We start from the raw sequence: 16,849 nt of genomic DNA, 5'->3' as shown, positions 1-16,849 counted from the left end.
AGTCCCAGCTCTCCAGGGAGCCCCACACAGCGCCGTCTCCGCATCCGGTAAGTTTGAATCAGCGCTGACTGATTACGGGAGAGGCCCATTTCCTACCGAACGCTCCTTGGAACAACAGGCTTTCCCATTTCCCATTTCCTCTCCGGTACGACCTGTTCCACGGCTCTGTACTCATCACACCGCTCCTTGGCCACCAGCAGCCGCCGGGACAGGATGCAGCTCCGGGAGCTAAAGAGGCAGCGCCCCTCTGCCAGAGCTGCGCCCCAAGTTCATTCCGGTCTCAAGGACACCAAAGCGCCACAGAGGGGAAGGAAGCAGGAAGAAAGGGGTTCGGGGAATCTGGGGTGTGGCTAGTGAGGCCGGATCCCGGAGCTGGGAAAGTGACCTCGGTGGTCAAGGTCGAGCAGATCCTTCCCACTCCCAGTCCCACCAGCGAGCACCTTTGTCCTCCCGCCGGGAACAGCAAGACCCGCGCCGCGTGGGAGCGCTTAGGGGAGGCGCACAGCCCGGGGATAGCCGGTCACCAGGGTCCCTTTGGGACGCGGGGGGAGGGGGGCGAGGGGCTCCCGGGAAGCGCACAGGTGAGCTCGGCGGTCCCGCCCTCCCCCGGGGAGGGGCCTTCTCCCCCCGCACCGCGAGCCGTGGTGCGGGAACAACCAGCCCGCCAACCCCGACCCCAGGGAGGGCCCTGCTAGGCTCTCCGAGTCTCCGGCACCCGACTCCCAATCTCCGCGTGCAGCACCCAAGTTCCTCCATCAGGCTGCTCCCAACCCCTTGCCTCGGGGTCTCTCTCTTTTCCCCGTCTCTTCTCCGCGCCCTGTAAAAGTTTGGCCCTAGCCGGCGGGCCCAGTGCCCCCACTCACCCAGCGGAAAGCGGAGCCTAAGCGCCCGGCGCGCGAGGGAGCAGGGGGTGGCGGCGCGAGCGCGGAGCTCCTCACAGCGGCCCTCGCGCCCTGGCTGCCGACTGAACCGAGAAGGGGAGGAGGCCGCCGCTGTCACCTGCCCACTCTCCCACCCGCTGCGTGACGCGCGCAGCGCCGCCCCCGCCCTCCTGCCAGGTACCCGCGAGGGGCGGTGGGCGGAGCCGCCGCGGCCCGGAGGGAGGGCCCGGGAGGGGCGCGCGCCGCGGTGGCCCCGCCTCGCCCCGCTCCGCTCCCGCACCGCTAGCGCGATGCCCAGAGCTTGGCCTGGGACTGCGCACGCTGGCTGCTTTGGGTTATCGGTTCTGGCCGATGGACTCATTACATTTCTTTCTTAGCACAAATGCCATCACCCGAGGTCATCTCGAGACTTAACATAAATAATGTGAAAATTGTCCTCGGGCATGATTCAGGAATGACACTAGAAAAATCTTAAATGAGGAAAACCTGGCCAAGGGTGAGGCTGGCAGGGGAGAGGGAGAAATAAGGACGTCCCTGCTCCAGGAAAGGCTATAAGGAGGGTTAATTCTTAATCTAAAATGGAAGCCAGACCCAACCAGGGCGAGAGGACCAATTTGGGTCAGCTTCATCCTCTGCTTATTAAGAGAATTCCTGCAAATAAGGGGGCTCTTAGAGCAATGAAGAGCAAATTGTATATAAGCTTACTTTCCAACTGCTGCAGGAAACAAAGTCTAGCAAACTTTCTCCTGAACTGCTACTGTTGGATTGGGGAGTGGGGTGAGGATGCACATTACAGATATGTATGTACAGGGTACTCCGCTGTTTTTTTTAACTTGCTTGGCCTTGTTTTTGGTTATGGTCTTCTTAAATGCTGTTACGTTTTGGAATCAGGACATCAATAGCTGAAAGGCAAAATAGGGGTCCAAAGAAGTTACTGATTTTAAAAGCAAGACCAAGAACTGGGATTGAGTTATCATCCGAAACCTGAAAAATAATCTGAGGAGTTGCAGTCCTGACCCAAGCATCTGGCAAACATGGCCTGTGGGTTTGTGCTGCGAGTTTTAAGCAAGGAATCACAACAAATGGTTCAAAATTACCTGAGAGGGTGGGTAGAGAGGACACTCAGTGGGCCAGAAACACATTTTTCTCATGGGCTTTGGCTTCTATCACCTAATCCTGCTGCATTGAACACGAGGTTTTAAATGCTTTATGTAAAACCTTGAGGGCCTACACAGTAGCTATTGTAAGGAAGGCAAAAAATGGGAAACAGATTTAAGAGAACCTTGAAGTCAAGGATTTCTCCTTCCTGTAAGATAAACATTGCTTTCATAATAAAAACAGGTGGTTGAGTAGATTGGGAAAATCTTTTGGGAATTGGAGACAATTGCTTAATGATATTTGCTTTTGAGTCTTTCACTATCAACCAATCTACATATACTAGTATTTATGAAATTTCAAAAATGCAGAAGGTCAAATGGATTCATTCACTTAATATTTATTGAATGCTACTATGTTCCAGGTCCTGAAGATTCAGCAGTCAATAAAACAGACACAAAATCCTGTTCTCGTGGAGTGTACATTCATTCTACTGGGGACAATAGAACATAGGTGAATAAACAGTATCCAGTGTTCTTGTTGAGATAAGCACTACAGAGAACAATAAAGAGGGAAAGAGCTGGGGGCTTTGGAGGTGGGGAGCTGCAATGTTAACGTGATTAGGGAAGACCTCAATGGAAGGAGGCATTGAGCCAAAATTTTAAAAATGTGAGGTGGCAAGCCTATTTGTCTATCCAGTTTACAGCACTGCAGTCAGGGGCAACAGCAAGGCTAAAGGCCCTGGGGTATGCCTGGGATAGAACAGCAAGCAGGCCAGAGTGGTTGAATTGGAGAGATTGAGGATAGTAATAAGTAAGTAATGTCAAAGAGGTAAGAGACGCATTTTGAGAAATGACATCATCTGACTGAAATTCTAAAAAAAAAAAAAGAGTATCCTGGCAACTTCGTTGAAAATACTTTGGGAGAGGAGGGTAAAAGGAAAGAAGCAGAGATGATTAGGAGGGTCTTACAAAACCTGGATGAGAGATAAAAGTGGCTTGACCAGGCTAATAGTTGTAAAGGTGATGAGGTTTTAAAAATATATTCTGAAGGTAATATCAACAGGATTTCCCAAGGATCTGATGTGGGGTGTGAGAGAGGAAAAAAGATGTCAAGAATGACTTCAGGGTGTTTTCCATGAAAAGGAAGAGAGCTTTTTTCCATGAGAGGTGGTATATCCCTAGTTGTGGTTGCACGCTCAGCGCCTGCTACTCTCATAGTCCTTTCACCATGGTGGCAATATTTTTGATGTGAAAGACATTGACCCAGAGGGCAAGAAGTTGGATCAAGTGTCTTGACTGCATTGTGAGAATGAATATTTCATGATGGACCTTGTCTTAGATGTAAACATTCAGATTTACCCTGTAGACTTGGGGGTGAGAAGTTCCAGTTGGTCATAGCCAGTACCTGGTGTGAAGATGGTACACTGGATGATGGTGAATACAACCCCGCAGATGATAGACCTTCCAGGGCTGACCAATTTGAGTATGTAAAGTCTGGAGAAGTATACAAGATTGAGGGAGATGAAAGCAGCAACATGTTTCTCTGCCTGCATGTTCTGTGGGGGCCTGTTCATGAGGCTGCAGGGTATTGCCAACATATTTAAAGTAGATTCCAAAGTTTATCTGCTGATGAAGAAACTGGCCTTCTGAACCACCTTTGAAGCCAAACTTCCTCCCATCTATGCCTTTCCAATGTACTTCTAACATCCTGAAGCTGCTATCATCATCCCTTGCTTGGATAATAACAAAACTATTAACTCTTCATTGCTTCTGCACATTGCTCCTTTTCAACCAATCCCCACACCGACATAAGAGTGATCCTATTAAAATCAAAGTCAGATTATGTCTCTCTCCTGCTCAAAACCTACCAATGGCTTCCCATATCCCCTTCACAGGGACCTACAAGGCCCTTCTTAATCTCACATCATCTCTAACCGTTATCCCCCTAATTACTCTTCCCTATTTGCCTGTCTTGCTGATCCTTGGACATTCTATTTATGCTCCTGCTTTACTTGATGTTCCTTTTATAAATGTCTGCATAGCTAGCTCCCTCACTTCAGTTCATTACTCAAAATTCCATCTTTTTCAGTGAGGATTTTCCTGGCTGCCCTATCTAAAATTTAATGCTGTTTTCTACCCCCCATTACCATTCCCTTTCTCTCTCTCTTTTTTTTTCTCCTGCACACTTTTCAACATATTTGATTTTCATATTTAACATATTTATTGTCTTTTCCCTTCACTTCAGTATAAGATCATATCTTCTCATCTTTTAAAAACTGCATTCTTCTCATTCCATTTACATTTATTCAGTCTCAATTTTATTTATTTTTTTCTGAGTAAATCAATTAATTTAATAAAAACATTTGAGAAATGCATATTTTTATTGTATTCAGTCTCAAATTTAAGGTCATACTAATAATATTTATTCTCAATGGAAATATTTGAGAATAACAAAATGGTCTGTTTTCTTCACTGGTACATAGTTGGCATCCAAGAAAATGAAAATATGTATGCACATAAAAACTTGTACACAAATGATCATATCAGCATTATTCATAATAACCAAAAAGTGGTAATCCAAATGACCATCCACTAATGAGCTAATATATATAATGTGGTATATCCATACAATGGAATATTATTTAACATGAATGAATCTTGCAATCATGTTGAATCACGAGGAGGAAGCTAATAGAGGGTATGAGAGTAAGAATATAGAAAGTGCCTATTTTCTTGATGGTCTTTGAACCAGCACACCAGCTGAGGACTGCCTTCTGGGCTTTTATTTTTTTTAAAAAAGCATTTAGTCTGGCAAATGTGGCTCAGTGGCTGAGCACCGGCCTATGAACCAGGAGGGTACATGCTGGGGTTGTGGGCTCGATCCCTAGTAGGGGGCATGCAGGAGGCAGCTGATCAATGATTCTCTCTCATCACTAATGTTTCTATTTCTCTCTCCCTCTCCCTTCCTTTCTCTGAAACAATAAAAACTTATTTTAAAAAATAAATACATTTATGTTTTATTTAAGTTATCATGGATTATCAGGTAAACCTAATCCTAATTTATAAAAACTGCTGCCTTTGGACAGGTGTTTCAGGCTTATCATAATTCCCACTATTACCTAATGTCTTCCTTAGCACTGACTGAGAGCTACCAGGTATCGTCACATCACACTACTTTTCTCTCCATAAAAAATGAATAAATGAAAGACAGACAGCCATGTGTTTCATGAGAAGTGGAAGAGTGCATGTCATTGTGGAAGAAGAGGCTCTTCCTACATGACTAATACTGCACAGCCACTACTGGCGCACATCATACTAAATGTACTTAAGAAGCTGTTATGAAAGTAGCCACAGTAAGAATTATGACCTGAATAGCAAAGACACGAAATGACAAATTAACTTAATAAAAAACTTAATGGACTGAAAATCACAGTTGTGATAATGGTGTAAAAAGTATTAAGTAAAAAATGTTTCTTGGCATGAAAACCTGTTGCCAGTGATGGGATTACAAAAAGGTTGATTGCAGCATGTACTAGCATTGCTTCCTGAACAGAAACTAACACTTGCAAATCTGAGTTTAAACAGGTATAACATTTCCTAGCATGCTGAAGCTATGGTGAAGGGGCTTATAGTACAAATTGCATGAAATGGTTAAATCGTTTATATTCTCCCCTCCCCCAGCCAATGAGAGTACAGATATAAAATATATAAACACCACTCAATTAGCTATAGTTATTTGTTATGTCCAAAGGTTTTAACAGTTTGTATAACTTTTAAACATCGTGTGAATAATGGGCATATCAGGAAATTATTTTTGTGTAATGAGTAAAGTGGGTAAACAGGATTGCAAGAGGTGATCCAGCAAGTCGGTACTGACACTGGACTTATTTTACAAAACTTAAATCCATGGTGGCAGTTTGCACAAGTCACACAACATGCTTATTTCATAATTAAATGGGAATCATATTTAATTTAGAAAAAGAGAATGTCACAAATGCAGTAATTAATACTATGAAACAGATATACTACCATGGTTTGCACCACATAGATGTGGTGCGAGACCAAAGAGATTTTTTTGGATAGATATAAGAAATTGGTTTTTGTTATCTAAAGAAAGGGGTCAGCTGATCCATTAGTGGAGATTTAGTCAAAGATTGGGACTTTGGTTGACATTCTATACACTCCATTTCTCTATAAGTGTGTTCACAACCAGTTAAACAAATTATCCATTTATTCATCACATATCTAGTGCCTTTATTAAACTAACTTAACCAGGAAAAATACGGCCTATTTTTTTTCTCACCTGAGGAAATGTTTTCCCATTGATTTCTAGAGAGTGGAAGGGAGAGAAGAAGGGGAGAGAGAGAAATATCAACATGAGAGAGACACATCAATTGGGTGCCTCCCACACTTGTCCCTACCGGAGCTGGGGAATCTGCAACTGAGGGATGTGCCCTTGACCAGGAATCAAACCTATGACTTCCCTCTGTAGGCCAACACTCTAGCCAAGCTAGCCAGGGCTGGCCTATTTTCATATGCAGAAATCATTTTCCAGTAATCTAAGTGATGATTACCCCTTGTGGAGCTAAGAGCTGAATTCTAAAAAAGTTGTTTGATTTCAAATAAATATTTGTAAAATTGAACAAACTTGCCTTTACTCAGCTAATATTGATAATATGAATAAAGAGTTAATGTAAATTAGCATACTGAAGTGTAGGTATGAAAACTAACCATGAATTGAATGATATAAACAACTCAGATATGTTAAATATACAAAAAATTTACTGAGAAATCTATATTTTGGAAAAACCATATCTGTGAAAAACTGTTACATTATTCACTTGAATAAAATTAATATTGCTCTCAAATAACATAGGAAAAAATGTCACATTTCTCCAGTTCAAGATAAAAAATCAACCTAATAAAAGAGTAACATGCTAATTGACCATACTTTCACAACACCCACCAATCAGGAGTGAGTATGCAAATTAACCCAACAAAGATGGTGGGTTAATTTGCATACACAGGCACCGAGCGGCCGGGGATGGGGCGGGACGCAGGCATTCCACACCACTCCAGCCACTCTGGGCCTCTGGGCAGCATGGGAAGGCAGAAAGGCAGCTCTGCACCTAAACAGAAAGGCTGCTCCAGCCAGAGAGAAGGCGGTGCTGGCAGCCAGGGGAAGGAAGGCCCATTCTTGCATTAATCTTCATTCGTACATCAGGCCTCTAGTAATAAATAATAACCAAAATACGTACTTTTAATTGGGTATTTGATTTTACATCAGAAAATCTAATCTCTAATATTATGTATTTACTATGTTATATGCTGATATCAAACTGTAATAAAAATAAAGGGTATGACTATAATTCTTACATTTGATTCTTGTTATCCCCACCCCTTCACTTATTTACCATGTTCTCCTGCCTTTTGTAAGCATCTGAGATTGTGAGCCCTTATCTTTCCTTTCCTACATTCTTTCTGGGTACAAACTACTCAATGACCTGAAATATATAAAATCTCCAGAACTGTCTGTCATACTTCCATGATTGGGGGGGAGGGTGCAGGGGGAGAGACACTAGAGAAGAAACTTTAGAGCCTAAGGCAATGGAGAAATTCAGTCCAACCATATTATTACCAGGTAGGAATGGGCTAGTTTGAGAAGACCATATTAAGAAATCTAAACTCAAGGTTTCAAAGTTCCCCTAATTGTGTTTAGCTATTGAGAATCACAAAGCTAGTCTCCAGTATAACAGCAGCCCTCTAAAAGATTCAGGGAGGATCTATGTTCGTGTACAGGTTTGTAGCAGCTTGCGAATAGGACCCTTTGCCATTTTGCAAGAAAAAGGCTACATTATTAAAGTAATACCCAGTTATTAACTAATATTTAATACACTTAAAATGTTATACATAGTAAATTACAAAAATAACACAATTAAGCTCTTTATTATTTGCAAATTGTGAGTGGAGTTGCTTTGCAGTTAAGTGCCTGTAAATGGTGTGGTTTCACTGATTAATTCAATAAATAAATACGTATTTTTGCATCTACTATTTGCCAAGCAGTGTTCCAGGTGCTGAAGATAAGCAATAAACAAAACAGACAAAACCCCTGTTCTAAGAGTGTACATTCTAGAAAGGAGAGGAAGACAAAATAAATATGCAGACAATGTCCCATGGAGTTGAAATTTCAGGAAATTTTGGTAAGAGCTCAGACCACAATAATCTTGAGATTTTTAAATAAGAGTTCTATTAGTTGAACAATTCTTACATGTCAGAACTTTATTTCAACTTTGTAAAGTGTATTTTATTATCTTTCCTCAAATAAAGAAATTAGCTCAGGGAGGCTAAGTAACTTGCTAAATAAAACAGCTTAAATGGTGGTGGCTCCATAAAAACTTAGATGGAAATTTTAAAAGTTTTAGTTTAGGCAAAACATGCTCCTTCCATTAGAATTTGAATGGTCATTCAGTGTAATTCATGAAACTTTTATAAAGACACTTCACCTTTGCCTTCAATGAATGTCAATTAATCTTGACTATATGCTTCTATGTATTTCACACAGTGACTGCCACTTAAAAATGCTTTCTAAATATTTCAATGTGTGATTCTGGAGTGAAATGAATTTAACAATTTTCTATTCCAGTTTTCTGTCCCCTTCCTTCCTTTTTTAACTAATGAGGAAAAGAAAGTAAAAATATATTATTCAAATTCATATGTTTACTTGTTGACTTGGTAGTAAAACTAAGATTAAGGCTCAGGTCTTCTGATTTCCAGTCCATTGTTTATTATTTATTTCTTTGTGAAGCCATTACAATTATTTTTCATAATGTTACCATCTTAAATGTTCATAGTGATTGTCACTGAGTTATTTTAAATCTTTTTTCCACAGTATATACTGAAACTGACAAAATTTTGCATACATAATATACTAGTATATAAAAACATTAAAACAGTAAAATTGAAATAGATAACTGAACTCTCAAAGACTTATTCAAGAATATTATTTCCTCATTTTAGCACAACTTAAAACAGTGTATTTATATAGAGACATACAATTGGTGATGCTGGGGTGGCGAGAAGCTGGGGAGTGCAAGCCACTGGGAAGTAGCAGCTCTCCTGCCCCTGCTGTTGTTTAAACAGGAAGGTGTTATCAAGCCCTAATTTAGTGCTGTAGCTAATTCCAGCCACAAACAATGAGATGAACAAAAGAGAAGCCACTTGAACCAGTCATTTTTTGTCTTCAAGAGTGACCACCAATGCCAAGGAAACAAAGCCACTGGCCAGGCCTATTAAATAACCATTGGCAGAATGTCAAGGCATTAAGAGGAGCTGGGTCTTAAACACTGCCTCACTTGTATTTTTAGTGACAAATAACAAAACAGGTTAGAATTCTAGCATTCATTTATTTGTAAGCCCTGACAAAGCATAGCCTGGGAGAGCCACATTAACCCATGAAAAAGTTTATGAGCACCTGCATGAGTTTAAACAGGAGTGGTGAGTCAGGAGGATACAGGGCATTTGTAGATTCCTACAGAGAATTAAGAAAGGTCGCAACAGGGTTATTTTCTTGTTTTTTCTATTTTTCAATTGTCTACTTAAAAAAAGTAGAAAATAAAGAACTATACTTCCTATATTTGAGATTTTTAATTAACTGTAAAGAACAGGCTTAATAGAAAGTTTAGGTTCAATTGGGTCCTGTATTACCAAGATGAGCAGCTGTCTTGTCCATGGACAATTTGGTTAATGGGTCTCAGGAGAGTATGTGTCCTTTATCCAACCTCCAGCCTTTCTGGGATGTAGGAATGATTAAAAAAATTATAAAGATAGGTGAAGACATTCTATAAAGTGTCTCATATATACGTCTTTATGTACATGGAGGCAATGTGCATTCCCCTTTATTTATAAGAAAGGGTAATGGGAAAGTTTTTAAAGTTGGTGTGAGGTATAAATTGGACAAGGAGTTTTGACTTAAGAGAAAGATCTGGAGCAAGACAGAACTCCATTTAGGGGTCTACTTACCTGACTAAAACTTAAAAAGAAGTTGTTTGAGAAGACCAGATGTATCTCAATTAAAATGGCTATTTGGGACCTATTAGGGAAATGAAAGTTCTATGAATACCTTTTCTGAGAGACTAGCATTGTTTGAGAAGTGAAATGTGTCTTGGTAATTATCAGTCATGTCTGTAACCCCAAAAGTAGTAGAGTGTCCTGGCAAGGCTTTGTATTGTGGCCTTAATACATTGAAGATGTGTGATTTCTTTTATACTTTGGATATCTGGGAGTCAAGAGTCCCACAGTTGGTTTGTTCTATTCTCTTGAAAGGGGCAATTTTATGCAACGGCCCAATTGTTTATAATAAATGTGAAGATGAGGCTACTTGTTGACCAGGGCATCCAGCACTCAGATGACTGCCTAAAGTTTGGCCAAGTGTGTTTTTTCTAGGTTCCCATCCTTTATTAAGAACATCCTGGCTAAGATGAAAATCTGCATCCCACTGAGCTCCATCATGTATGATGGTTAGCTGTGTGGTGTGCATAGTCTATGTACTCCCATTGCTATTCATTCAGTGAATCCCAAGTGGCTTCCCAGGTAGCCATGTGGACTAGGGTTGGCATCCTCTAGTACCATGGCATCTGGCAAAAAACAGAGGACAGGGAAAACCACATCCTCCTGCTGGTGGAATATGCCAGAGAGCACAGGTTTGGCTCCATCCTGTCTCAAAGAGGCCTCAATAGCTGTGCTGCCTTTCTGATATGCTGTTTCTATGACCCATCACTAATAGGCAGCTGGTTATGGAAGGTCACAGCAAGAGCCTCTGTTTTCCAGAGAGCCCAGCATGTATTTCATTTGTCGTTTTAACAGAGCACAGAATGAGGCTAAGAAGGGCAGTTTCTTACATCAGAAGCCCTTGAGTAACTTATAGCCATCCAAGGTGGTCCAGACACCCCAGGAGGCAACAGGAGGTAGCCAGTCTCTTGAGGGGTCTAGCAGGAGTGCCTGTTGATTTTAATTTGGAAGTAAAAATTATAAATACAGATAATATATCATCAGAACCCCTTAAGTACTAAAAGATGTTGGACCTGTAGATACTAAATGATTGCATCAAATGAATCTCCTTGGAGGAGAATGTCATCCGTGTAATGTCAGACCTGTTTCTGGAAGGAGGTGGATACAGTGGAGATCCTATCTGCAAAGATCGTGTGCAAAGCTGTTGAAATACCCAATGGGTAGCCTGGAAAAGGTGCATTGTGTCACTTTGAGGTGAAGACAAACCGCAGCTAAGAGGCTGTTGAAATAAGCACTGAACAGAACACGTCAGCCAAATCTACAAGAGCAAAATATGTACCAGTTCATTGAACAGAATCAGTAATTTTAATAATATTGGATACTGGGTATGAGGCCACAATGGATATCAACATCATAGTGATCCATCATAAGGGTCCTTTTTATCTTTTTGTTATATAAATTATTTTGTATGTTAATCTATAATAATAAAAGCATAATATGCTAATTAGACCAGATGTCATTCCGGATGAAGCCGGGGTAGCCCGGGTCCTGGGTGCCAGAGGGAAGCCGGTGCAGGCAGCCAGGGGAAGGAAGGCCTACTCTTGCATGAATTTCGTGCATCGGGCCTCTAGTTTAGTATAAACATTTTGGGCTTCTAATTGGATCAAATTATAAAACTTTGTTATTATATATGTATTTATTACTTAGTTACCTTTTATTTTCTCCCCTTGTAGCTAGGGGTCTGATTTTGTTTGTTTTTAAATCAGTAAGTAATCTAGGACTAGAACTATGTTTGCTCAACTGGCATTTGCTTATTGCCTAAGATTTAAAGTTCCTGTTTTTCCCTTTGGGCTTAGAGTCATCAAAAGTAGGCATCTTTTTTCCTTTGTTTTCTTCCTTTTTCAGGCTTTTGCTCCTGAAAGTGCAGTACATCTTTACTTTATCTGGCTGGTAAGAGGGGAAAGGGAGAGGATGAAGGAGCCAGGTACCTCTAGGCAACCTCTCACTGGGAAGACCTGACCCCTATCCACAGAATAATCATTCTCTTCCTCATACCCTGCCTTTTTTTTTAAGAGAGAGGAAGAGAGAGAAACATTGTTTGCTTCCTGCACATGTCCCGACTGGGGATTGAGCTCATAATTGAGTAAACGCCCTGACCTGGAATCAAACCAGTGACCTCTGGTTACATGGGACGACATTCCAACCAACTGACACTCCAGTCACAGGGGTAGGCCAGGGCACCCCACTTTTTTTTTTTTTTTAAACAAAGTTTTTTACAATGGCTTGTATTTCTAGGCAGCTAAACTTTTTCCTTTTGGATGTTTACCTGATAAGCTCCTGGTGGTGCCAAGTGGCCTTTGCTGTGAGCTGTGGCCCCCTTCCCTAGGGAGTCCCAATCAACCTCAGGGGAACTAGGAAAGCAATGGTGGCATAAGCTCTATTTGTGCATGAGACCCTTTGCATACTGACAAGCAGCATCTCTCAGGAGAGCCCATGCACATGTGGCAGAAGAAGTAAGGGAGGGGAGGGAGGAGAGGGGTTTCCATGATAATGACAGCATGTTGAACATCCTGTTATGTGTAACAAAGAGATGCTTGGAAGAATGCCACTAAAATGTCAGTGGTGGTTACCTCTGGTAGTATAATTCTGCATGACCATCAGATTTTTCTTTGGTAAATATTCTATGTTGGTGAATTTTTTACAATGAACATGTATACAGCATCCCTTGGTATTTGCAGGGAATTGGTTCCAGGACCCCCCATGAAAACCAAAATCGCAGGATGCTCAAGTCCCTTATATAAAATGGTATAGTACACACATCTTCCCATTACTTTAAATCATCTCTAGATTACTTCTAATACCTAATACAACGTAAATAGTTGTTATAATGTATTATTAGGGAATAATGACAAGAAAAAAACTGTATGTGTTCAGTACAGACACAACCATCATAGGCCTAATTAGTAACAATGTTAGTAACAATGTAACTTTCTTTTTGGGGAAGTATTTTTGATTCACAGTTGGCTGAATCTGCTGATGTGAAATCCAGAGATGTGGAGAACGGACTGTATTTATATAACTAGAAAGAAGCAATACACTCTCTTGGGTACTGACCTAGTTTGCAGAGACATTGCTAAATGCATCAAAAAGGTTGGAGTTGTTGGTAAATATGGGACCCATTATGGTGCTTCCCTCAGGAAAATGATGGAGAAAACTGAAATCAGCCCGCACGCCAAGTACACTTGCTTCTTCTGTGCAAAACCAGGATGAAGAGGTGAGCTGTGGGGACCTGGCATGAGAACAGTAGCTGGTGGTGCCTAGACCTACAACACCGTTTCTGCCGGCACAGTGAAGTCTGCCATCAGAAGACTGAAGGAATGGAAAGACCAGTAGAAGCTGCACAATTTGAAACATTGCTAGCCTATAATAAATGGGTTAATTTATGTTTAAAAAAAGGAAGCAATACAGTTATTTGCAGTTTAAAGGAAGTTTTATTTTTCCTTAAAATAAAATAAAAAAATTCCAATTTCAATAGCATTTTCAAAAGTTATAAGCATCCTATTCTCACCAAGAGGAGCAGGGAAGTGAGAATAAAATGGTAATAGCTTAAGAAAATCAACAATAAAGTAAGTTTATATAAAATATCTGTCCAGAAAGGTCTGATATGAGGTCTAGCACTTACACACTTAAAAACTTGACAACTGTATACTTGGTATTCAAGCTCATTAAAACTTTTTTTACATGTTTCTTGTTGATAAGAATCAGGAAGAAAGGAAATATAAGATTAGCTTTATGATAATAACTTATGGGTTGACACAAAAAAGAGTAGACAGTAAACTAGAAATTTTATGACATTTCACGTTTAAGCCTGGTTCCCTGTCAGGAAATTTTCTGTCTTGATGAATGAAGTAGAACTTGGTCACATCTTAACAAGATTCAGAGAAAGGAAGTTCAAGTATGAGTACAAGCTGCCATCTGCTGTGTTAAAATAAAGGCAACATGGGATTTTCCCCAAGTTAAAAAAATTCCTGTGGTGCACTTCTTGAATTATGGGAAGAACTGAATCCAAAAATATTTAACATAAAGCTAGACAACAGTCAACTAAATGAAATCACTACAAAAACCAAATGCGTGAATAAGAATAAAACATGTTTATGCTAACTTTTCAACTATTATTTTTGATATAGTCATCCTCAGTAAAATTGTCCTTGAAAGTGAAAATGAACAGATTGATGGTGTAGCCAGTAGAAAGTCAGTGCTGTTAACCACCACTTGCTCATCCTCAGAGACAGCATCTTATAGCTCACACAGTCCGCTCAAGATCCCATATGGTTTGCCATGACTTATTTCCTTATACTATAGCAATAGGGACTGCCCTAGGCCACAGCAATTGGGATCAAGAGATATGTTTTGATTAAATATACTACATAGAGGCCTGTTTTAGGATTTCATGCAAATACTAACCACATTTTTTGGTTGTTGTTAATCCTCACCTGAGGATATTTTTCCATTTAATTTTAGAGAGAGTAGAAGGTAGGGGCAGAGACACAGAGAGAGAAATATCAAAGTGAGAGAGACACATCAATTGGTAGCTTCCTGCCCACACCCGGACCAGGGCTGGGGATCGAGCCTGCAACCAAGGTATGTGCACTTGACCAGAATTAAACCCAGGATTCTTCAGTCCAAGGGCTGACACTCTATCCACTGAGCCACACTAGCTAGGGCATATTTTAATCACATTTTAAAACATGAGGAGAAAAATCATCCAAATTCAGAGCTAATTTAGCTATCACTGAACAGTTTTTTTAAAAAAAACATAACAGTCCCATTTAAAATTTTTCATTAATAGAGACACAAAGGTACTTAGGATTGACATTCATCCTTCCTCATCACTGCTGCTCCAGGCATCTTCAAATGCTGGATTTAAATGTGATCTGGTTGAGGTCTAAAAAGGGAAGGAAAAGAAAGATTTGATTAATCTATCTCATGATTTTAGGTTCATAATATAGTTATTAATATATCAGATAAAAACAACTAGGTATTTTGAAAGAAACAATATAATAGTTAATTATAAAACAGGTAATGTAAGAAACACCCCACATACTATATAAGATAATGTAATTTCATTTTAAATAGACATACCAGACTTTACCCAAATTATCTACGTTTCCCTCAAAGCAGTTACCTCACAACACATACATACATGTGAGCTCATGAGAGTGTGTGCACGCACACACCATGATGCTATTGCTTAATGTATTTCTGCAACTCTTTGGAATTATCTGGAGAAAGTAACAAATTACCATCCATATAGCTAAGATTGGAGCCAGGTCTACAGTCTGACTAGACAACTTTTTATTGTTTGGATGGACCTGACTTTTATAAATAAGCAAATATCCAAAAATGAAGAATAAGGTATTCATCAACCTGAGTAATACCATTTTTGGTTCAAAAAGTAATTTGGGTTATTAAGTTGTGAGGTTTATTTATTTTTTATGGTTGGTAAAGGGGTTCAGAAGCATTGCAAAAATGTGTCAGAAATGGTAACATGTTTGTCATTAGCACTAAGTTTCCCTGGGAGATTTCTTGGAAAGATAACATGCATTTGGATGATGTTTATTTAAAACAATAAAACATCATAGTATTCTGACAACTTTAGAGTCATACATAATAAAGGTAATCAGCAACTAGAGGAATTTAATTATTTGTGGTATTTTAAAGCAACTCACTTTTTTGGGAAACATTTTAAATGGTTACCTTCTTATTCTCTGGCAAATGACTAAAGAGCTTTAAGATGGTCTCATTTTTTTGAGTGTCTGGGCATTATGAGCCAGGTTTACTTCTTATTCTGCAGCTTTAACATTTGCTACAAGACCTCAAATTACCACCAAGACTACTCAAATTATTTTACATGTATTGCTTTTTACAACATACAGCAATTTATGGTAAGGGTAATCCCTAGTGTATGTATGAGAATGTTCATTTCCTTTTTGATGATGAGGATGACATAATTTTATAGTTCAAACAATGATAATGGTAGAAAAAGTAGTCATTCCAATAAATACCCCAAGTATCAGCCAGGGTGGTTGTAAAACAATATATTAATTTAGGTATTCTTTATAGCTGTCCTATAGAGTCTATTATTAACCTAATGTTGACTATCATCACTTAGTTGTACAAACAAAATTCCATTGTACCCCAAATGTCCAGATACCAAACTATTACCAAATTTCAGCTAACTATTCACTTATTTCTAGCAGCAGTCCATGTGTTTGCAAGAGTAGTGTACTGAACTATATTCATTTATTCTTTCATCCAAATGTTTACTGGGTTTATAACTTAACTAATAAGTTATCTAGTGAGAGTTTATTCAAAGATGCATTGTCCTTAGGGCAAGGTGATTTCTCTTTCCTACTCTATCTTTGGAAGTCTTTAACTCTGCCTTACACATCTACCAAAAACATCCCTAGGTGGATAAACCATCTAAAGGTCATGCCTCCAAATTCCACTATGGAAGACCATTATGTAACCTATTAAACATTTAAATTTCATTTGGAGAGTCAACATTTTCATTTTTGAGCAAAAAAACAAGAATAATTAAGTGAAAATTGAAATGTAGTTGTATATAAATGTCACTGTTTATAGTAGTAACATTATAGTAGTAACATTACTTCTTATACTGTAATGTATTATAGGAAGTATATTTTATTGCTAAAAATCACAAATAAAACATCATACTTATAGTTAAAAGCTGCAGTAAAAATATGTATGGATGTGTACATATATTATTGCTTGAGACCCACTGATCAAGTGTAACTACCAACAGTTTTCTCTACAACATCTCCTCCTAGTGGACATCCTCTC

General features: G+C 39.6%; 2 protein-coding genes and 2 pseudogenes across 6 annotated transcripts in view; 2 read left to right on the top strand and 2 right to left on the bottom strand.

The window, feature by feature from the left end:
• ELOVL7 (ELOVL fatty acid elongase 7) overlaps positions 1-1,053 on the bottom strand; it is an 88,519-nt gene extending 87,466 nt beyond the window's left edge. The window contains exon 1 of one of the 2 annotated variants that reach the window (XM_080680484.1): positions 864-1,053. The gene's annotated coding sequence lies outside the window, so the exon portion shown is untranslated. Of the gene's footprint in view, positions 1-152; positions 302-863 lie in introns of those variants that run through there. The other variant, XM_080680485.1, reaches the window with a different exon arrangement.
• Positions 1,054-3,301: 2,248 nt separating this feature from the next.
• LOC308254155 (DNA-directed RNA polymerases I, II, and III subunit RPABC3-like) lies at positions 3,302-3,628 on the top strand (annotated as a pseudogene). Its single transcript has one exon. The product of its transcript is annotated as a DNA-directed RNA polymerases I, II, and III subunit RPABC3-like (transcript).
• Positions 3,629-13,036: 9,408 nt separating this feature from the next.
• LOC308252774 (large ribosomal subunit protein eL43-like) lies at positions 13,037-13,378 on the top strand (annotated as a pseudogene). Its single transcript has one exon. The product of its transcript is annotated as a large ribosomal subunit protein eL43-like (transcript).
• Positions 13,379-13,459: 81 nt separating this feature from the next.
• Positions 13,460-16,849, bottom strand: part of ERCC8 (ERCC excision repair 8, CSA ubiquitin ligase complex subunit) — a 35,346-nt gene continuing 31,956 nt past the window's right edge. For both annotated transcript variants that reach the window (XM_080681539.1, XM_080681540.1), the window contains one exon: positions 13,460-14,930. In XM_080681539.1, coding sequence (XP_080537665.1) covers positions 14,862-14,930 — 69 coding nt within the window. In that variant the 3' untranslated portion in view covers positions 13,460-14,861. The remainder of the gene's footprint in view (positions 14,931-16,849) is intronic.

Source organism: Plecotus auritus (assembly GCF_963455305.1).
Source record: "Plecotus auritus genome assembly, chromosome: 7".
Classification (NCBI taxonomy): domain Eukaryota; kingdom Metazoa; phylum Chordata; class Mammalia; order Chiroptera; family Vespertilionidae; genus Plecotus; species Plecotus auritus.
This window is presented reverse-complemented; position numbering and strand designations above follow the sequence as displayed.